General features: G+C 49.3%; 1 protein-coding gene and 1 long non-coding RNA gene across 2 annotated transcripts in view; both read left to right on the forward strand.

The window, feature by feature from the left end:
• Positions 1-8,843: 8,843 nt before the first annotated feature.
• LOC118664887 lies at positions 8,844-12,523 on the forward strand. The gene is made up of 3 exons (XR_004970445.1): positions 8,844-8,952; positions 9,500-9,584; positions 12,469-12,523. It is a non-coding gene; the product is annotated as an uncharacterized LOC118664887 (long non-coding RNA).
• A 360-nt stretch (positions 12,524-12,883) lies between these two features.
• The window catches only part of LOC118649377 (protein Daple-like), a 24,801-nt gene continuing 14,483 nt past the window's right edge, over positions 12,884-23,201 (forward strand). Inside the window, exons 1-7 of the mRNA XM_036296406.1 lie at positions 12,884-13,051; positions 16,622-16,751; positions 20,004-20,253; positions 20,540-20,723; positions 21,375-21,506; positions 22,136-22,270; positions 22,930-23,178. Coding sequence (XP_036152299.1) covers positions 12,884-13,051; positions 16,622-16,751; positions 20,004-20,253; positions 20,540-20,723; positions 21,375-21,506; positions 22,136-22,270; positions 22,930-23,178 — 1,248 coding nt within the window. The remainder of the gene's footprint in view (positions 13,052-16,621; positions 16,752-20,003; positions 20,254-20,539; positions 20,724-21,374; positions 21,507-22,135; positions 22,271-22,929; positions 23,179-23,201) is intronic.

Genomic DNA, 23,201 nt, shown 5'->3' on the forward strand with positions numbered 1-23,201 from the left:
TCAGGCTGGCGGGGGGAGCAGGCCGGCAGAGGGGGCAGTTTGGGGTGATCAGGCTGGCAGGCAGAGTGGTTAGGGGCGATAAGGCAGGCAGGCAGGTGAGTGATTAGGAGCCAGCGGTCCCAGATTGGAGAGGGTGCAGGACAGGCTGAGGGACAACCTGCCTCCCCCCCCCCCCCCACACACACACACACATGAATTTCATGCACTGGGCAACTAGTTTTATATATAAATAATTTTATGTCTGCAGAATTCTAATTTTTAAAATATCTTTCTATTGATTTCAGAGAGGAAGGAAGAGGGAGAGAGAAAGAAACACCAATGATGAGAGAGAATCATTGATCGGTTGCCTCCTGCAGGCCCCATATTGGGGATTGAGCCCGCCACCTGGGCATGTGCCCTGACCAGGAATCAACCTTGAGTCCCTGGTTCGAAGGTCAACTTTCAACCACTGAGTCATGCCAGCTGAGCTAATGTCTCTTTTTTAAGTTATATTTGAGCATAATGTGTGGTCATAGTATGCTCTTCAAGTTGATTTTCATGGAGGGGCGCCAATAGGGAGTTTACAGGTTATAGTTATTATTTTGTTCCCTAAAGAATATCCTCTGTCTATGGACACTGGCCTCTGTGAAGTCATTCTCATCTGCCCATCTGTGCCTTTCTCTGGAGTCTTCTAGCATTTAGTGTTTGCCCTTCAGCAATGACACATGTATATAACACTGTAACCTGTCTGGTTGAGGTCATCTGCACCCACAATTGAAGCAGCCCCCCATAACCTGCTCTTCCCCTCCAGTTTCCTCTTCCAGCTCCTGCTCGTCAGAGTTTAATCTTTTACATCAAGTGGCCAAGTGGCTGGTCACACCTGCTAGTTCTGTCTTGGGGTCTTCCTTCCCAGGTCCCACAGGACTGCGTTTGGCAGGTCTCCCTTCCCAGCTGCACCTTCCACACGGCTCCATGCCCCCACCTCGTCCTGCTCCTGCCTCCTTCTCCACAATGCGTGCTGTTAGATGTACAGCGTTGCAGACAGAGATGTATGGTGGTCTTTTTCCAAGGAATCAGAAGGCTGCTGACCGAGGCAGTCCACCTTGACCTAGAAGACGAGAGGGTATGCTTACAGGCAGGTCCCAGTGCTGTGGTGGATTGCTCTGTGCTGTATCCACCAGTTTGCGTGGCCCTGTATCATACTCTACACTCAGACTGGTTTTTAAAGGGTATGCCCTGTGGGCGTGTGTATCCTACCATGTGTATATTGACACATTGATTTTAAAAGTACTGACTCTTTCGGAGAACCAAGATGGCGGCATAGGTTAACGCCGGAGTTTGCTGCCTTGAACAACTACTTCAAAAGTGAAACTAAAAGACGGAACGGACATCACCCAGAACCACAGGAACGCTGGCTGAGTGGAAGTCCTACAACTAGGAGGAAAGAGAAACGCATACGGACCCTCAGAGGAGGCGCAGTGCTGAAGTCAAATTCTGAGGTGCGGAGTGCGTGGAGCGGGCTGGCGGCGGAGGGCGCGGTTGGCGTTTTCAATCGGGAGGGAGTCGCAGACTCTGAGCTCCAGATACGGGCGAGTCTTTAGGGACCCAGACTCAAACGGGAGAAGCGGGACTGTCTGGCTTCGGTCAGAGCGAGTGCAGCTTTCTCTCCGAGCTTTGCAGCGGGTGCTGGGACCCAGAGAGGCAGAGCCCCTGGGGACAGGACTGAGAGCAGCCATAACTGCTCTCTCCGGCCCACCCTGTTGATCCTGTGCGACCCGCCCCGCCCAAGCCCTGCACAGAGGCATTTGCCGGATAGCCTCAGGCAAAGGCTAGATTAGCACCTCCCTAGAGGACAGAAGTTCTCTCACTGCAGACACAGCTGATTCTCATAGCCACTTGGCCTGGAGGTCAAACCCTCCCTGGTATTAGCTACAACAATCAAGGTTTAACTATAAGACTGCGCACAAAGACCACTAGGGGGTGCACCAAGGAAGCATAACAAAATGCGGAGACAAAGAAACAGGACAAAATTGTCAATGGAAGATATAGAGTTCAGAACCACACTTTTAAGGTCTCTCAAGAACTGTTTAGAAGCCGCCGATAAACTTAATGAGATCTACAAGAAAACTAATGAGACCCTCGATGTTAAATTGGGGAACCAACTAGAAATTAAGCATACATGGACTGAAATAACGAATATTATACAGACTCCTGACAGCAGACCAGAGGAGCGCAAGAATCAAGTCAATGATTTGAAATGCGAGGAAGCAAAAAACACCCAACCGGAAAAGCAAAATGAAAAAAGAATCCAAAAATGCGAGGATAGTGTAAGGAGCCTCTGGGACAGCTTCAACCATACCAACATCAGAATTATAGGGGTGCCAGAAGATGAGAGAGAGCAAGATATTGAAAACCTATTTGAAGAAATAATGACAGAAAACTTCCCCCACCTGGTGAAAGAAATGGACTTACAGGTCCAAGAAGCGCGGAGAACCCCAAACAAAAGGAATCCAAAGAGGACCACACCAAGACACATCATAATTAAAATGCCAAGAGCAAAAGATAAAGAGAGAATCTTAAAAACAGCAAGAGAAAGAAACTCAGTTACCTACAAGGGAGTACCCATACGACTGTCAGCTGATTTCTCAACAGAAACTTTGCAGGCCAGAAGGGAGTGGCAAGAAATATTCAAAGTGATGAATACCAAGAACCTACCACCAAGATTACTTTATCCAGCAAAGCTATCATTCAGAATTGAAGGTCAGATAAAGAGCTTCACAGATAAGGAAAAGCTAAAGGAGTTCATCACCACCAAACCAGGATTATATGAAATGCTGAAAGGTATCCTTTAAGAAGAGGAAGAGGAAGAAAAAGGTAAAGATACAAATTATGAACAACAAATATGCATCTATCAACAAGTGAATCTAAGAATCAAGTGAATAAATAATCTGATGAACAGAATGAACTGGTGATTATAATAGAATCAGGGACATAGAAAGGGAATGGACTGACTATTCTTGGGGGGAAAAGGGGTGTGGGAGATGCAGGAAGAGACTGGACAAAAATCGTGCACCTATGGATGAGGACAGTGGGTGGGGAGTGAGGGCGGAGGGTGGGGCTGGAACTGGGAGGAGGGGAGTTATGGGGGGGGGAAGAGGAACAAATGTAATAATCTGAACAATAAAGATTTAATTATAAAAAAAAATAAATAAATAAAAATAAAAGTACTGACTCTTTCAACGTAAACACTGCAGCTTGTTGAAAAGAAGGATCCCTGAGAGTAACTTGCTGCCACGATTGTCAGGTGTTGCGATGACGTTTGGTCTGTTTCATTCATGCAGGTAGGAGCTCCCTTTCTGGAGGTTGTGGTGAGGAAGTTTGATGACGTCTATAAAAAGGGAAGCGAGGAAAACCAAGATGGCGGCATAGGTAAACACCGGAGATTGCTGCCTCTCACAACCACTTCAAGAATACAACTAAAAGACGGAACGGACATCATCCAGAACCACAGGAAGGCTGGCTGAGTGGAAATTCTACAACTAGAAGGAAAGGGAAAAGCATACCGAGAGTCAGAGGAGGTATGGTGTGGAAGTAAAGTACAGAGGTACAGAGGCACAAGTGGAGAGGGCTGGCCGCTGAAGACATGGTTGTCTTTTTCAATCAGGAGGGAGTCTCAAGCTCTGAGCTCCATTTCGGGGCGAGTCTCTGGGAGCCCGGACTCATACGGGAGAAACTGGACTGTCTGGCATCAGTTGGAACTCGAGGGCAGCTTTCTCTTGGAGGTGCTTGCAACGATTGCTGGGACAGTGAGAAGCGGGGCCTCTGAGGGTAGCCATAGCTGCTTGCTCCACTCTGTTGAACCCCTGGGACCCCGCCCCACCCAAGACATACATGGAGGCTTTTGCATATGAAAGGCCTGGCCCTTTGCAATCTGAAAATTACGTAACAAACTGGCACAAGGCCCCAGGCAACTCACATTGCTTCACAGCTGGCTCCTGCTAGGTAGCCTCCTGCAGAGGCTAGATTAGCACCTCCTTAGAGATCCAGGAGCCAGTGTGCCTGGTGGTCAGAGTGGGACCATCCAGATTGCAGCTCCTTGGATCCACAAAAGACACACTCAGGGGGCAGACTCAGTGAGCACCAAAGCCCCACTGAAGCAAGTCTTGCCCCGGAGGGGTGTCTCCAGCACAGAAGTTCTCCCATTGCAGACACAGCTGATTCTCACAGCCAATTGGCCTAGAGGTCAATCCCTCCCAGTATTATCTACAACAATCAAGGTTTAACTACAACAAGACTGTGCACAAAGCCCACAAAGGGGTACACCAAGTGTCCGCCTCAGGTAATTGGGGAGGCTGAGCCACTGGGCCCTATAGAACACCTAGCACAGAAAGCCACTCTATCAACACAGGGAAGCAGCCAAGATGCAGAGACAAAGAAACAGGTCACAAATGACAGAAATGGAGGAAAGCAAACTACTAGATACAGAGTTCAAAACCACGCTCTTAAAGTTTTTCAAGAACTTTCTAGAAACTGCCGATAAATTTAGTAAGACCCTCAAAAAGTCTGGTGAGACCGCCGATAAATGTAGTGAGACCCTCCAGGTTATGAAAAAGGACCAACTAGAAATTAAGCATAAACTGACTGAAATAAAGGATATTATGCAGAGTTCCAACAGCAGACCAGAGGCTCGCAAGAATCAAGTCAAAGATTTGAAATACGAAGAAGCAAAAAACACCAAACCGGAGAAGCAAAATGAAAAAAGAATCCAAAAATACGAAGATAGTGTAAGGAGCCTCTGGGACAGCTTCAAGCATCCCAACATCCGAATTATAGGGGTGCCAGAACAAGAGAGAGAGCAAGATATTGCAAACCTATTTGAAGAAAGAATGACAGAAAACTTCCCCTACCTGGTGAAAGAAATAGACTTACAAGTCCAGGAAGCGCAGAGAACCCCAAACAAAAGGAATCCAAAGAGGACCACACCAAGGCACATCATAATTAAAATGCCAAGAGCAAAAGACAAAGAGAGAATCTTAAAAGCTGCAAGAGAAAGACAGTCAGTTACCTACAAGGGAGTACCCATACGACTGTCAGCTGATTTCTCAACAGAAACTTTGCAGGCCAGAAGGGAGTGGCAAGAAATATTCAAAGTGATGAATGCCAAGAACCTACCACCAAGATTACTTTATCCAGCAAAGCTATCATTCAGAATTGAAGGTCAGATAAAGAGCTTCACAGATAAGGAAAAGCTAAAGGAGTTCATCACCACCAAACCAGTATTATATGAAATGCTAGAAGGTATCCTTTAAGAAGAGGAAGAAGAAGAAGAAAAAGTAAAGATACAAATTATGAACAACAAATACACATCTATCAACAAGTGAATCTAAAAATCAAGTGAATAAATAATCTGATGGACAGAATAAACTGGTGATTATAATAGAATCAGGGGCATAGAAAGGGAGTGGACTGACAATTTTTTTGGGGGGCGGGACGGGTGGGGGGATGCGGGAAGAGACTGGACAAAAATTGTTCACCTATGAATGAGGACAGTGGTTGGGGGGGAGGGCGGAGGGCGGGAGGGGAACTGAGTGGAGAGGAGCTATGAGGGGGAAAAAAGAGGAACAACTGTAATCTGAACAATAAAGATTTAATTATTATTTTTTTTTTAAAAAAAGGAAGCGAGGGCAAAGAGTATGACAACCTTGTTCACCGTCATTGTCCATTTGTATAACTTTCATGTGGCTCAGTCTCTCCTCGTATTCAACATTTTGGAAAAACTTACTGGGAATTTCACTGAGAAAGATATGGAACTGATCCTATTAATGCTGAGAAATGTGGGCTTTTCATTGAGAAAAGATGATGTTTTGTCCCTAGAAATGATCAAACAGACCCAGGGCAAAGCCATCGGCGCAGGCGGCAAGTTCCAGGGCAAGACCAGGTACGATTGGTCACTCAGTCTGCCTCCTAAGTGCCTATATCCGCAGAAGCTGACCAGCACAGAGAAATAAGTGATGTAAATGCTATGTTTCATTTGCTAGTAATCTGTTATCTTCTGCTTCTGTGATTTGATTTTTTAATCTTTAAAACTAGAAGCCAGGTGCACAGATTCGGCTCTCCGACATCCCCCGAGGAGTCCCAGATTGTGAGAGGGACCCCACTGGTGCACGATCAGGGCCATGGAGCCTCCGTGGGAGGGCTCCAGGGCATGTCAGGCCTGTCTGGCCCAGTCGGGATCATCTGGACCCCAGAAGCAAGCTAACCTACCAGTCAGAGCTTCTGCCCTCTGGTGGTCAGTGCGCGTCATAGTGACTGGTCGAACAGTTAGGGACAATTAGCATGTTAGGCTTTTATATGTATTGACTAGAGGCCTGATACATGGGATTCGTGTATTGGTGGGGTGGCATGGCCTGCAGGGACCTGCCCAGTGTGGAAGTGTCACTCATCTTGGTCAGCCTAGCGGCACTCCCACTGTGGTAGCACACTGACCACCAGGCAGCAGCTCCTACGTTGAGCGTCTGCCCCCTGGTGGTCAGTGAGCATCATAGCAACTGGTCCACTGGTCATCGTTCTGGTCATTCTGCCATTCGGTCGCTGGGCTTTTATTATATAGGATGTGAACAAGCCTTGTTTCATTACTAAGAATTAGGATATTTTGTGAGTTCAAGAACTGATTTATTTAACACTCATCTATTCAAAACATGTTCACTGAGGAAGGCCATGTGGTTCGGGGCTCAGGTGTCAGCGTACCTGGACTTCTGCTCAGCCCCTGGACAGCAATGTGACCTGAGTCTTCCAAGCCTCAGTTTCCCCTTCTGGAAAGCAGGGCTTGGCATTGCTCTGACCTCATTTCCTTTTTTGCAGATCAGACATAGTGGGAGGGTGGGGAAGCAACCTAGGGATGTGTGAGAAACAGGAAAAGGGTTCGTGTGGGGCCCATAAAGGGAGCAGGGCAGGGGCCGTTGCAAGGACTTGGGGTTTTATCCTGGAGACACCTGAAGGGTTCTGAGTGGGAAAATGGTGCGGGAAGTCTCCTTGCTAATGGTCCCTTTGCCTACAACGTAGAAGATGGAGGTGGTCAGGCAGGTATACCCCGTTCAGGGGTCGGAGATGGTGGTGGGAGGATTAGCTCAGGTGCAGTGGATGTGGTGTGGGAGTGAGGACTGACCAGGTGGGGTATGGGTGAGAGGGAAGACCAGAGTCAGCGCAAGTTCTCAGCTGGGGCCTTCAGTGGACAGGAGTACATGCAGGAGACCCAGGCTCAAAGGGAAGCTGGGCTCTTTTCTGAAATCCCATGATATTCACTGGGAGGAGTAATGATCTGAGCCCCTGAGGAGGTCCTGAGGCCCTGAGGTGGGAAGCCTCAGGGTTAGAAACACGGACATTCAGACATTTGAGAGGAAGAGCGGGAGGAAGGTCACTGGAGACAGGCCGCAGTGGTCCAGAGAAGCTTCCCTGTATTGAATGCCCAGAGGTCCGATTTAAAACACAGAAGTCGGCCTGGCCAACATGGCTCAGTGGTTGAGCCTGGATCTATGAACCAGGAGGTCGTGGTTTGATTCCCAGTCAGGGTACATGCCCGGTTGCAGGCTCCATCCCCAGTGTGGGGTGTGCAGGAGGCAGCTGATCAATTATTCTCTCCCATCATTGATGTTTCTCCCCTTCCTCTTTCCTCTTTGAAATCAATAATGTGTGTGTGTGTGTGTGTGTGTATGTAGTTTGTTTTGTTTTAATCCTCACCCAAGTATATTTTTCTATTGACTTTTTAGAGAGAGTGGAAGAGAAAGGGAAAGACAGAGAGAAACATCAGTGTGAGAGGCACACATCGATTGCTTGCCTCTTGCACATGCCCCGACCTGGGCCTGGGCCAGGGAGGAGTTGCAACCTAGGTACCCCCTTGACTGGAATTGGACCCAGGACCTTTCAGTCCACAGGCTGACACTCTGTCCACCGAGCCAAACTGACTAGGGCAATAAAAATATGTTTTTTAAAATAAATAAATTACCGGCCCGGACACGGACAGGATTGACAGATTGATAGCTCTTTCTCGATTCCGTGGGTGGTGGTGCATGGCCGTTCTTACTTGGTGGAGCGATTTGTCTGGCTGATTCCAATAACGAACAAGACTCTGGCATGCTAAAGTATTTTAAAATTAATAAAGAAAAATAAAATAAAATAAATTAGTTAAAAAACCAGAAGTCAGCAGAGACTGGAAGTACTCCCCTGGTTGCCTAGGGCTGGCGCGTTGTGGGAATCAGGGCATGGCTTTTAATATGTGTTTGGAGCTTCTTTTTGGTGAGCTATGAAAACGTTCTAAAATTGTCTAGATGGATGCACAACCTTAAATATACTCGGTGTACATTTTGAATGGGTGTTTGGTGGTTCATGAATTATATCAATTAAAAAATGTGGGAAAATCTCAGAAAGGGGTATGTGGGAAGTCTCTGTACTATTCTTGCAACTTTTCTCTCAGTATGACATTATTTTAGATTAAAAGTTAAAGAAATGAAAAGGCCAGGAGTGGGGGAAGGAATGGCAACTCTTGTGGGAGGAGGGGTGATCCAGAGCACAGGGTCAGGAGGGAGGAGCGCAGGTGGGGGATCAGTGGAAACAGTTGGGGGTGGGAGAACAGGAGAGGAACAACCAGAGATTTGTGGGTAGTGGTCAAGTCCCCGGTGGAGGTCTGATGCCAGATTTATGTTAAATTACTGCCGAGGCTGGAGTGGGATGGTCTGCCTGAGACCATCAGGTTTACCAGCAGTGATGGCCACGGGCAGAGTTGGTTTATGTCTTCCAAAGTTGAAGGTCAGTTGTATATACAATTTGAAATGATGGCTTTCTCTTTCGTGTGTTGCTATTTTTAGGATTCGCTTTATGCTGGAAAAGATGTTGGTACTGAAGGACAATGACATGCAGAGGACTCTGGGCTTTGACCCTGAGCCTGTAGAGAAACTGAGGAAATTGCAAAGAGCTTTGGTGAGTCACTTTTACTCCTAGTGCTTTGAGTTTCCTGTGGACGTGAACCCACCGTGGAAGTCTGGGAGGTAGTTGGAGCTGTGAGTCAGGTGACCGGCCTGGTCAGCAAGAGTTCCAAGGGATCGAATGGCAATCAATCAGGTTTCTGTGTTTCTGTGGTGAGACCCTGTGATTGGCCTGTGTGCAGTGAGTCCCTGTTAGTTAAGCATCCCCCACCCTTACCTTGTGTGGCTGGACTCGGCTGTGCAGCAGAATCAATCTGGAACCTTCTGATCACTTTGGAAGAGGCCCCACCAGAGGTGTTAGGACCAGAGGTGTTAGCCTAGGAGGAGAGGGGGCTTGTCTGTTCATCCTTCCCAGGTTTTTTTTACATGGGGCCACAGCTGAGACCCACTGCCTCTCCAGTCAGGGCGAGGACTCTGGAACTTCCTTTTTATTTTTTAAGAGAATCATTTCATATATATATAAATTTAATTATTTATCTGTTTGTTTTTCAACATCATTTTTTTAAAATCCTCATTTGAAGGTACTTTCCATTGAATTTTAGAGAGAGTGGAAGAGAGAGGGAAAGATAGAGAGAAATATCGATGTGAGAGAAACACACTGCACTCGCCCTGGAGCCTGCCGCCGAGGTATGTGCCCTTGACCGGAATCGAACACAGAACCCTTCAGTCTACAGCAGCGGTTCTCAACCTGTGGGTCTCGACCCCTTGGGGGTCAAAAGACCTTTTTACAGGGGTCGCCTAAGACCATCCTGCATATCAGATATTTACATTACGATTCATAACAGTAGCAACATTACAGTTGTGAAAATAATTTTATGGTTGGGTCACAGCATGAGGAACTGTATTTCAAGGGCCAGAAGGTTGAGAACCACTGGTCTACAGGATGACGCTCTATCCACTGAGCCAAACCGGGTAGGGCTTTAATATATATTTTTATTGGTTTCAGAGAGGAAGGGAGAGGAGGGAGAGAGAGAATCATCAGTAAGAGAATCATTGATTGGCTGCCTCCTGCATATACGGCGGAGGAAACCCACAACTGGGACATGTGTCCTACCTGGAATCAAACCATGACCACCTGGCTCATAGGTTGGCACTCAAACACTGAGCCAGACCAACTAGGTTCATGTGCCAGTAAAAATGCTTGTATAAATAAAAAAAATTGTATTGCTGGTTTAGTTCTCTTCAAGGTATTCTTTGAATCTATTGGGAAATTTGGTAAGAATTTAGAAGTTAAAATTTGAAAATTACCTTCTAATATCTAATGGAACCCATTATTTCTTTAAATCCTATCCCAGGGATATGCTTACTGATTTGAGAGAGAGAGAGGATCATTGATGTTAGAGAAAAGCATCAGTTGGTTGCCTCTCATATGCACCTCCACTGGGGGCTGAACGCCCAACCCAGGTATGTGCCCTGACTGGGAATTGAACCCACAGCCTTTCCATGTACACAATGATGACCAAACCAACTGAGCCACCCCAGCCTGGTCATGGAACCAAGTTCTAGGAAAGAAAACCTTGTATTACTCCTAGATTTCTGCATATCTGAGGTCCAAAATACAGCTAACTCTATGGGAGTTCATGGAGGACCTTGATGACTTTGAGCAGATTAAATGAGATAGAATGTATGCAACATGCTCATCACTGTGCTAAGCTGGCACTCACTCTTTTGTAGTTTCAGTCGGCCTCATCCTGTTTTCTGTGTCATTGTTATGTATTTTCCTTAAAAGAGCTCTGGGTTCATAAATTTTGCATCATTTCTCTGAAATGTTGGCCCTAAAAATTGGGAGCAGAGAGTTTAAAACTTTAGCATACAGTTACTATCTCATCAGCATAAGCTCATAAATTCAACCATTATTGGAATCTTGATTTGCATAATGATGATAAGAGAAGTAATTTTCAATATATCAAGATTCTTTTTAAAAAAAATCCTATTGGAGGATATTTTTCCATTGATTTTTAGAGAGAGTGGAAGAGAGACGGAAAGACAGAGAGAAACATTGATGTCAGAGAAACACATCGATTGGTTGCCTCCAGCAGGTCCAGGGCCAGGGAGGAGTCTGCAACCAAAGTACATGCCCTTGACTGGAACTGAGTCTGCTGGTCAACACTCTATCAACTGCACCAAACCTGCCAGGAGAAGATTCTTTAAATTTATATGTTATGTGCTGTGTTCTCCGTTCCGGTAACTACATCTACAAATTTGTTTCCAGTTTAGATTACATTTTGTTTGACATCATTTTAAATCTCATTATGCTTCCCACAAATGAAGACTATTTTATGAGATAGGTTCTAAAAGAGAAATTGATTGAGGTAGTTATGAAATAATAACACCTTTAGGTGGGATTTTTCCCCCCCATTTTCTTTTGTTAGGGGCAGGAATAGAATATTAGGGACTAGCTATAATTATAAGAAATATTACTAGTAATGGTGCTCTATTAACCATGATTGCTCTGTTTTGATTAGAGAAAGCACGTTCTAATCTGAGAGTTGTACACCCTGAGGCATGGGAGCTAACATGGGAATGCAGCTCCCAACGGTGTAGATTAACATCCTTGTTGCCTGTAAGCTGGTCCCTGAGTCATGCAACCCCCAGGCCGAATTGCATGTGACCTGTAAGCACTGTGCCTTGCCTACTTTCCATGCGTGGGATTTCTACTTTCCCATGGAATCTGTGTCTTTCTCCCCAAGAGAAGCAGCTGGCTTATGGGGAGAGTAGAGCAGATGTTCGTGGATGACCTGCTGCTCTCCCATTCTGCCCACATTAATGGAATAAACGCCATATATGAGTCAACCCATGTTTCTGCTACATTGGTTCAAGTAGTAACCAGCAGCCTGGACCCATTGGTTGTCTGGTTTCACTTTAAGTAATTTTATAACAGTTATTGGAACTGGATAATTAATAAAAATGCCAATCAGTACTTTTTTCTTCAAACCTAAGTCCACATATTGCATTTACTTAAAATTTTTAAAATTTCCTTTAAATTAAGAATGAGTTTTTTATTTAACCCAAGTAAAACCATTACCAGTTTAGAAAATAATTAAAACACTCTTAGTGCATTGATTGACAGCCTAAAGGTTTAAATTCTGTTTTGAGGACACCTGCATATTTGTTCTCTAAATGTCTTTCTTGATTGTGCTAATTTAATACTCCTTGCACAGAAAGTTATGTACAATATCTTTTTGATAAAAACTTTTCCAGTCCGGCCGGCGTAGCTCAATGATTGAGCGTCAAACTATGAAGTAGGAGGTCATGGTTCCATACCCTGTCAGGGCACATGTGTGGGTTGGGGGCTCGATTCCCATTATGGGGCATGCAGGAGGCAGCTGATTGATGATTCTCTCATCATTGGTGCTTCTATCTCTCCCTCCATCTCCTTTCCCCTCTGAACTCAATAAAGATATATTTTTAAAAGTAAGTAAATAAAGTATTTTCCAAATATACAACTTTACTTTCTTCATTTTTCTTATAAACTACACATTAGTGAATGGTCTGTCAAATTGTTTTTTAGGCAGTTGACTGGTGGAGTTCAGGTGTTCTAATGTATGAACTGTTCACAATCGATGATGAGAAGAATTTCAGAAATGAGCTCTCTAGATAATACTCCACAAAATAAAATAAATGTGTTGTTACCTAAATGATACGGATTGATTTCTGTAATTCAGCTGATGGGAAAACAATAATTTTTAGAAATGCGGTAGACAAAATTAGAATTAAGCGGTTAATTTTCATTGATATAGGATCTATATAGTTATCCTTTTTGTTTCTTTATATTTTATATGCCCAGATAGGTCTTAAGTTTCATAGGGAGAGTGCCCTAATATTTGTGTATTCCAAAGCAGTTAACATGGGGCATGGCTGCTGGCAGAGCAGTTTAGAATGCGGCCCATAGGGCAGTTTGAAATGGGCGGCATGGAAACTGTGGAATGTGTGGTGCAGAGTCGGTGGACGTGGAGTTGGTGGTGTGGAGTCGGTTGAGTACAGAGTCGGTGTGTGAAGAGTCGGTGTGTGAAGAGTCGGTGGACGTAGAGTCGGTGAACTTAGAGTCGGTGAACTTCGAGTCGGTGGACGTAGAGTCAGTGAGCGCGGAGTCGGTGAGTGCAGAGCCTTTTCATGTATAGGAAGGGACTGTGCCTGCCTCCCCCTCGGGGCTGTTGTGAAGAGTGAATGTGCAAGGACAGAGGGCACCTAGTACAGGGCTGGGGATGGGCAGATAGACGGTGCCCAGGTGACTCCAGAGTCTGAGCGAACCCTTCCCGCTGCCAGGCCTTGATCAGAACTGTGTCCACTGATGGGAGGTCCATGGCTTCCCTCCTACCAAGAATCTTGGGTTCTGGGCCCTGTGGGGAAAATGAACACGAGATGGAAAAGCAGCAGCTACCGCCCACTCCCAGTCATTAGAAACCCTGAGTGGGGTCAACCTTGGGAAACTGCCACTGAGAGAAACGGTCACATCCCGTTATGTGTGTTCCCAGACTGAAGGCACTTGGGGAGACTCAGCCCCCTCAGACACCGAGTGGTTCTGGGAGGCTTCCTGGGGCAGGAGCAGAGATGAGGGGAAAGAGCTGAACGGCTCCCCCGTGTGTGCTGGGCCCTGGGACAGGAGTAAGTCCAGAGACTCCTTCCATAACGGGGCATGCGAGGGCCCAGCCATGGCGTCCCACACCCAGCATGTGCCTGACCCCCAGAGGCCCATAGTATTGTTTGTTGTGCCTTAGCCCTCATTTCCAGGAAACTGGCAAGAGCTGCCGAGAGCTGTTGGTTTTCCAAGAGGATATGTGTAAACTGTTCAGATAGGAACTGTGTGTTGAACAAAAGCTCACCCATAGCCATTTATTTCCAGGACCCAGATCAGTGAAGTGACTGTGGAATTGAGAGGCCTGGACTTAGCCCTCTAACCCGGAATAGACTCTTAGCCCCACCCCTTCCTTGTTAAGAAAACAGCTCAGCGAAGTCCATACCTGTCAGCAGGTGCACTCATCCTATAGACAAGGCTATACATGTCAGATCCTCTCGCACCACGTGTACAACGGATTGGGGCACTTTTTGGTTTATGTTGTGCCCTTCTCTGACTTTCTGCTACTGGGTTGGGGCTGCTGCCCACGCAGTGACCTGCTGTTGGTGAAGAGTTGCTTGCTAAGCTCAGCGGCTTGAGTTGGCAACACTTAAGGTCCTCAAAACAGACAGGGCCTTCCCGGCCGGGGCCAATGCTCCGGTTGTGGGCTCCACGCCCAGGGGTGGCCTGTGGGAGGCAGCTGATCAGTGATTCTCTCTCATCATTGTTGTTTCTATCTTTCCCTCTTCCTTCCTCTCTGAGATCAGTCTATATATATATAAAAGCCAAACGACCAGCTGACTGGCCAGTAGCTATGACACGCACTGACCCCCAGAGGGCAGATGCTCAACACAGGAGCTGCTGAGCTGCTGTCACTTGGCAGTTGCAGTTCTCAGGTGATGCACCCAAAACCCGAGAGGAGGAAGCCCAATTCTGGGGTGTGTCACATGAGAACCACCCTCTCGCAATCTGGGACCCCTCAGGGGATGTCGGAGAGCCGGTTTCAACACGATCCCCACAGACCAGGCCTAGGGACCCCACCGGTGCATGAATCCATGCACTGGGCCTCTAGTAAAAATATATTTATATCCTATATAATAAAAACCTAATATGCTAAGTGTCCAGTCATCCATTCAACCAGTCAAAGCAATATGCTAATAATATGCTAAAGCCGCTCAACTGCTCACAATGACGTGCACTGACCACCAGCGGGAAGACGCTCCAATTGGTAGGTGAGCTTGCTGCTGGCGTCTGGCCGATAGGGACTGTGCAAGATGGGCGGGTCACATCCTGGAGCCCTCCCGCTGTCCGTCCCCGGTTGGCCAACCTCACACATCTCTCAACTGCCCTGATCCTGCACCAGTGGGGTTCCTCAGTCTGGCCTATGCCCTCTCGAAATGCAGGACCCCTCAGGGGATATCGGAGAGCCGGTTTCGACCCAATCCCACAGGCCAGGTCGAGGGACCCCACTGGTGCACAAATTCGGACCCCAGGCCTCTAATATATCTACACTAATAAAAGACAAACATGCAATTGACCATACCTTCACTATGGCTTAAGCCATGCCCACCAGCCAATCAGACCGACTATATGCAAATTAACCCAACCAAGATGGCAGCCGGCAGCCACGGAGCTGGTGCAAGCAGGAGGCTTGGTTACCCCAGTGATAGAGGAAGCCAAGCTTCCCGCCCTCCCTGGCCAGCTTGAGCTCCACTCAAGGCAACACAGTTTCAATTATAGAAGATAAATAATCCCCAGATACCTGCTTTCAGCCGGCCATGGCCAAGGAGCTGGAGCGAGCAGGAGGCTTGAGTTGCCCCTGGCGATGGAGGAAGTCAAGCTTCCTGCCCTCCCTGGCTGGCTCTGAGCTCCACTCAAGGTTACAAAGTTTCAATTATAGAAGGTAAATAAATCCCAGGGGAAAAAAAGAAAAAAAGGAGAGGCTGGGAGCTTCCATCACCGGCGGCTTGGCCAGCCTGAAAACGGCCCTCAGCCCCTCACCCAGACTGGCCAGGCACCCCAGCAGGACCCCCACCCTGATCCAGGACACCCTTCATGGCAAACCAGCCGGCCTCCACCCGTGCACCAAGCCTCTATCCTATATAATAAAAGGGTAATATGCAAATTGACGCTAACAGCAGAATGACAGTGAATGACTGGTCACTATGACACACACTGACCACCAGGGGGCAGATGCTCAATGCAAGAGCTGTCCCCTGGTGGTCAGTGCGCTCCCACAGGGGAAGCTCTGCTCAGCCACAAGCCAGGCTGATGGCTGCCAGGATAGCGGTGGTGGCGGGAGCCTCTCCCGCCTCCTCAGCAGCACTAAGGATGTCCGACTGCAGCTTAGGTCTGCTCCCTGCTGGTAAGTGGACATCCCCTGAGGGCTGCCGGGCTGCCAGAGGGATGTCTGACTGCCAGCTTGGGCCCGATCCCCCAGGGAGCGTGCCTAAGCCAGCAGGTCGTTATCTCCTGAGGGGTCCCAGACTGCGAGAGGGCACAGGCCGGCCTGAGGGACTTCCCCCCACTCCCCCCCCTCCCCCCACCGAGTGCACAAATTTTTGTGCACCGGGCCTCTAGTGTGTGTGTGTGTGTGTGTGTGTGTGTGTGTGTGTGTATGTTTAAAAAGAAAAACCTCAAAACCAGATAGGACCTGACTGCTGTGTTGCTTTTCTGAAAGAATGGATGTAGGTGGGTGACTGTTGCAAAAAGGATCTCTAGTAGTGTTTAGCATTTGGGTTGAGCTGTGATTTGGGAGTCCCTACGACCTTTCCAAGACATGTTAAATCTGCTGAGGAGCCACAGAGCTGCCCACCATCATATTCCTTGCTTTAAAGCCCAGTGCTGTATGCCCCTTTGTTCAGACACCACTGAGAGACATTGGGTGTCTTCATCACCTAAGGCCACTGGGTCAGCATATCTGTTAGTGGCTGTAGGCCTCCCAGCTGGGCCCTGTGTTGGAGTCACTTCTGTGCAGCTGTGTTTTTGGAAGTGAGAAGGTGCATGGAGGCCCTTCATTCTGGGGGAATGAGGATAGATGCATGCAGGTGGGGCCTGTCCAGAGGGTACCCTGGGGTACATCCTCACCACACCCCTCTTCCTGCACTAGGATCGTGGACATATCCCCCAGTGGTTCCTTGAGGAGCTGTTGGGGGACAGCATGGCCCTCGAGGCTGAACAGGTCCAGAGGATGAACCAGCACACCCACCTGAGCTGGGAGATGGAGCAGCTTTCAGAAGGTAGGTAGCAGCCCCTGGTGCCTGGGAGCCAGCCTGGCTGTGGCTTCCTCATCCAGGGAGCTGAGCCCTTGGATCTGAATCTCATGTGTCAGCTCATCCTCACCCCAAGGGAATAACATTTTATTTAAAAGCCATTTGGAACTGTTTCATTGCAATTCTCCCCAAGGAGAACATGAAAGGTCTGGCAGCCTTGACGTCAGGACGTGAACTACAAAGTAACAGATTTCTCAGCTCCCATGTGGACAGTCCCAGGAGCTTCCAGATGACAGCACGCTGGCACCCTTAGGATATCTTAGATCTGTCCATGGGGGATTGAAAGCTCTGGATGGCAGGAGCCTTCCCCAGTGGTTACTAACCTCCAGTATAACTGACCCTGGGCATGATTTCCTCCATTCATTTCCTAATTGGACAGATGGGTGTAGTCTGTACTCTGCCCCTCTGGGCAGGGGCTGCTACGTGTTGGCTTCTCAGGGGAGCCAGGCCTCTTCCCCTCCCTCTTGTGTTTGCCCCCTCACAGCCCCAAGGAGGTGTGGGGTTGGCCAGGGGAAGGTGGGGAGGGGGGCAGGCAGTGCACCCAGCAAACAAGTAGCCAGTTCCTGTGCTCAACAACATCACATGTGCACCTGAGGGTGCAGGTGAAGGTGTGCTTAGATCTCTGCAGAGCTGAGGAGGGCCTTGGGCTAGTTGGGGGTGGGAGAGGTGCTGCTTTTCCAATATTGATCAACATTCCTAAGCATCATGGAGAGGCTGTTGAAAGAACCTGGATATTCCTTCTCTTCAAGGGTTCCGATCAGTTCCAAACCTAAAATCAGTTCATTGAGCTGTGATTCTGTGTGAGAAGCCAGTTTTTTTTTCAGTGGTTTGTTATCTCGGCACTCCTGGGACCAAGAGTGGGCAAAACAGGGATCCCTGCTCTGGGACATCAGGTTCCTGGGGAGGACCACTGCCCCCTAGTGGAAGGCAGGAGTGGGGCCGGCTGGCAGGGACATCTCAGACCTCATGTTTCTGTTAGAGACCAGGGAGGCTGGAGGGTTGGGAAGCCTCCCTGATTCAGGCCCTCTGCGTAGTTTGTGAGCGCTTTCAGGTCACTGCCCTTGACTCCTTCTTGGTGTTCACACTTCTGCTCCTTAGCTGGCAGGAGCCTTGCCAGTGGGGACTAACTCCAGTATAACTGACATTCCTAAACATAGCGTGAATGTACTTTTGCGTGGATGGTGTGGTGGCTTCTTGAGTCAGAAAGGCCTGGCTTCAAGTCCTGGCTCCTTCACCTGTTAGCCAGGTGACCTCTTTTGTACCTCAGTTTTCTTATCTGCAAAATGGGGGTAATGAAGCTGCCTCACAGGATTGCTATGTGTACGTCCTGAGAGGAGACAGTGAAGCCTTACGCTGTGCCTGGCCCCCGGGGCACCAACAAAGATGGCTGTCCTCAACACCCTTGTTGAATTAAAAGACCCCCCATTGCTCTGCTTCTTGGGGTGCTCGTGAGCACAGTACCCAGTAGAGAACCATTGTTTTTACCCCATAAACTGCTGTGTCAACATAAAAGTCTCTGAGGGGCTGGCCTTTAGGGAAGAAGAAATGAGGCTGGTCATCAGCTCCACTGCTGCACTTGGCGATTCTTCGCAATCATTTCCCAGGAACACAGAGCAAGGGTTGAGGCACTGAGTGAGTCAGCAGGTGGGCAGGGTGAGTTGCAGGACAGTGGAGATGCATCTAATGCCACAAAACCATACACTGAAAAATAGTTAAAATGGTGAACCCAGTGTTGTACATATATTTCACCCCAATCTTCATAACATGTATTTTTTATATATTTCAGAGAGGAAGGCAGAAGGAGAGAGAAATAGAAACATCAAAGATGATAGAGAATCACTGATTGGCTGTCTCCTGCATGCCCCATACAAGGCATGGAGCCTACAACCTGGGCATATGCCCTGACCTGAAATTGAACCGTGATCTCATGGTTCATAGGTTGGCACTCTACCACTGAGCCACACTGACTGGGCTCACCCCGATTTATAAAACTGTTATTTTTAAAGCGAATGCTGCAAAGGTGCCATTGAATGAGCACAGGTTGTGACTTAGTGGAGTATTCAGCTGTTAGTGTCATTGGTAGCCTTTCAGGATGAAGCCCTTGGCGTGCTTCCATGTGTTGACTGCATGTGTGTTTGTCTGTGGGGTGTGCTGAGCTGGAGTTGGGCCAGGAAGGTTCATCTGCTCCACTGCTGAGTTGCCTGCTGCTTGGGGTCTTCAGTCTGTTCTGGCTTCTTGGGTCTGTGCTGCTCTCCTTGGTGGGAGCTGATCACGTCCACCTTCATGTCCTGGGGTGAAAGTCGGAGTCCACTCTAGGTCCTTCCAGCCCTGAGGGGGTGAATAGGAAGCGGGTGGGTTGCAGCCATAGGAGCAGAGCAGTGTGAGCAGGGTCCCAGGGTTGAGGATGTGGCCCTGGAGGGACAGGTGAGGGAGCACCCTGACCCCTCACACATTCATTTACCTAAAATCACACACATGTGTGTGGCAGGAAGGGGCTGAGAACTCCCGTTCTTCCCAGGTCTGTGCTTCCCTTTCTGTTCTGTGTTCAAGCTGTTTAAAAGCAAAGGAGGCAATCTGCCTTCCTTCGTCTGTCTTTACCTTATGTTGATCTCGCTTAGACTTTTTCAAGCAATTTAGATGTGCTGTCTCATTCTTTTTTCAATGCAATTGTAAAAGTTCAAAATGAAATCTCCATCTGAATGCCTGGCCCAGGGATGGTAAGTACTGGGCATACTTGCCTCCGAGCCTCTACCACCTGCAGACGTTCTGGTCAATTATCACAGCCCCCACACCCTGAGCTGAGCCACCCAGACCCCCACCACTCTAAGGGCTGGCACAGAAAACTCCATCTCTTTCCCATCTCTGTTACTCTCTGAAATCCATGACTTGATGGCCAGGTTAGAACTTGGTAAACAGTGGTTGCAGCAGTTCTACTATCTTGAGGTTTTGCATTGGCCTTTCTACCATCACATTCTTTCTTTTGAAGCTCTGGGTTGCTTCCATACCAGGCCCCAGCTGAGCCAGAAGAGGGGCCATAACCGCCTGAGAAACCCTCAGGTGCCGACAGCAACAGCACCCTGTGAACAAGTGAGGGCACCCAGCCAACCATCCCAGGTCCCTCCAACCTAGGGCTCAGGGTGATTGTTGTCGTGGGGCCGGGGGCAGAGAGTGGAAGCCCAGGCCATGCAATCTGGGCTCTGACTCAACTTTACTCTTTAGCCTCCAGCCATATCCTAGAAAACCAGACCCTCCAGGGCACGGTCCAGGAGATGCGGGGTGCCCTCGTGGCCCTGCAGGAAAGCAGCCTGAGGTGCACAGAGCTTCAGGAGGAGAACCAGCAGCTCCGGAAGCAGGTAACGGTGGGTGGTGTGCCGAACATACGTCCAAGCAGGTGGCAGGTGGAGCACCCAGGGGTTGGTGGGGATGTGGAACTGGGAGAAATGCGGAATGCAGGGCAGCAACAGCTATGGTAGCGGGGCACGAGTCCTCATGGAGCAGAGCCTGAGGCAGCATCACATGTCAGTGCAGCAGAGTGAGTGGACACTATAGACGTGTCTGTGCCCCATTGCCCTCATCTTCATCTGTGAAATGGGGTTAATGATGTGCCCCTGTAGGTGTTTTGAGGATCAGGTGAGTTAGCGTAGATAAAGGGTCTGAGCACATAGTAAGTGCTTACTGAAAGGAGAGCAGCGCCCTGTTAGCACAGGGAGGGCCTGAGAGGGAAGCAGTCTTGGAAGCCACGCACGTGTGTATAGGACCACGGATGGGCAGCTTCAGGGCTGGGTCTTTGGCTCTGCAGAAGGAACACTGGGAGATGGAACTCAGAGGAAGGAGAAGAACAGCAGCCAGGAGTGGGAGACCCTCACTGAGGAGCTCGTTAAAGCCCTAGAGCAGCTGCTCAATGAAGTTGACACCCTGAAGGCGGACAGAGCCCTTCAGGTAGGCCCCCCCAGAGCTTGTGCCTCCCCTGGCGCCCCTGCCTGCAATGGGGAGTGTCCAGGATCACAGCCGTGTCCTGGTCATTGGTCAGTGATTCCTGGGTGACCAGTTTCCTCCCTCAGCTGCAGCTCAGAGCAGCAATCCTCAGCGCAACAGCAGGATGGGGACAGGTATCTCTGCCCAGGGACACTGGCCATCTTGTTTTTTATTGACAGGACTTGGGGGAGGGGAGGGGTGGTGCTTCTGGCTTTGGTGCCTGGAGGCCAGGGATGCTGCTCCATGTCCTGCAGCACCTGGGACAGCCCCGCAGGGCAAAGAATGATCCTGCTCCAAATGTCCATGGTCACCCTGAGAACCCTGGCAAACCTCCAGGGTGGATTTGCCTGGCACTACCACAAGTCCCAGGGAAGGCAGCCCAGCGCTGGGGCAGCGGCTCATTGATTGCACCCAGGGGCCAGGCTTCCCTCTTCCCCCTCTGCCAGCCTTGGCATGGCTGTTGTACCTGCCCAGGAAGTGGGCAGGAAGGTTTCCCCTTGAGAAAAGGCCTGTTGAAGTGTTACATTGGGTTGACACATTTGGGCTTGCTTTAAAGTAAAGTTCACTCCGTGAAACGGACTTTCACACGGGCTGAGTCTTTGGCTCTGCAGATAGTTGGAGTTGGAGAGGCAGCTGCAAATAGAAAAGGACAACAGCCAGAACTTAGAGAACATCAATAAGGAACTATTGAAAGACCTAAAGCAGGTGCTCGATGCAGTAGACACCGTAAAGGCAGAGGCCCCACAGGTAGGCCCCCAGAGTGCATGCCTCCCCTGGCGCCCCTGCCTGCGAGAGGGAGAGTCCAGGGTCACAGCCATGTCCTGGGAACCCAGCAGTGATTCCTGGGTTACCAGTTTCCTCCAGCTGCAGTCTGACCAGCAATTCCAGCCACAGCAGGGGGGCAGGGACAGGTATTGCCTCCCAGGGACACTGGCCATCTTGTTTTTGATTGAGAGGACTTGGGGGAGGAGAGGGAAGGTGCCCCTGGCTGTGGTGCGGTGAGGCCAGGGATGCTGCTAAATGTCCTGCAGCCCCTGGGACAGCCCGCAGGACAAAGAACGATCCTGCTCCAAATGTCCAGGGTCACCCTGAGAACCCTGGGTGGATTCGCCTGGCACTACAACAAGTGCCAGGGAAGGCAGCCCAGTGCTGGGGCAGCGGCTCAGGGACGCCACCCAGGAGCCAGGCTTCTCCCTTCCTGCTCTGCAGCCTTGGCAGTGGCTGATGTACCTCCCCAGGAAGTGGGCAGGAAGGTTTCCCCTTGAGAAAAGGCCTGATAAAGCGTTCCGTGGGGCTGACAGGTTTCAGGTTTGCTTTAAAACACAGTTCACTTCCTGAAACGGACTTTTGCATGGGCTGGGTCTTTGGCTCTGCAGATATTGGAGTTGGAGAGGCAGCTGCAAATAGAAAAGGACAACAGCCAGAACTTAGAGAACATCAGTAAGGAGCTATTGAAAGACCTAAAGCAGGTGCTCGATGCAGTAGACACCCTACAGGCGAAGGCCCCACAGGTAGGCCCCCAGAGTGCATGCCTCCCCTGGCGCCCCTGCCTGCGAGAGGGAGAGTCCAGGGTCACAGCCATGTCCTGGTCATTGATCAGTGATTTCTGGGTGACCAGTTTCCTGGCTCAGCTGCAGCTCAGACCAGCATTTCTCACTGTGGCAAGGGGATAGGGATAGGTGTTGCCTCCCAGAGACACTGGCCATCTTGTTTTTGATTGACAGGACTTGAGGGAGGAGGGGGAGGTGCTCCTGGCTGTGTTGGGTGGATGGTTGTTCTGTAAATATCAGGGTAAATTGGTTGGTAATGCTGTTCAGATATTCTATGTCCTTACTAATTTTCTATTACTCTTTTCTTCAATAGGCTTTTCAAAGTAGTCAAAGAGGGCACCCAATGAGCTTATGCAGAGAAAGGGCATAATTTGCCCAAAAAAGGTCACATGTGTAGCACCTTGTGATAGTCCGTCTATTCTGTGGGCCTTCCCAGTGCAGTTCCTTAAGTGCCGGTAGAACTGCCCTCAGCACAGCTGGGGGTTTCCTGCCCTGAGGGCCCCTGCTATTTTGGTGCCTTGCTCTTGGCCCCTCACTGCATGTGGGGGTGCGGGGATGCAGAGTCTGTGACTCCCGGGACTGGCACCGGTGAGGCATCATCACCTTTTCCCTCCCAGCAGCTGGACCCTTCCCTTCTGGCCTCCAAGAACCAGCAGGCGGCCAAGGAGAGGGAGTGGGAGGAGCTGTACGAGCTGCTGGAGCAGCTGATTCAAGTCCACGAGGCCCTGCGGCAGGACCACACATGCCTGGGGGCGCTCCATGACCAGCTGTCTGGGCAGTACCAGGCCCTCGTGGAGGAGCACAGCCACCACAAGACCCTGCTGCGCCCTTCCCTGGAAATGGCGAGCAAGGCGTTCAGGCGTAGGTGGGTGCGGCAACGGTCGGGGTGACT

Source organism: Myotis myotis, unplaced genomic scaffold (assembly GCF_014108235.1).
Source record: "Myotis myotis isolate mMyoMyo1 unplaced genomic scaffold, mMyoMyo1.p scaffold_m19_p_1, whole genome shotgun sequence".
NCBI lineage: Eukaryota > Metazoa > Chordata > Mammalia > Chiroptera > Vespertilionidae > Myotis > Myotis myotis.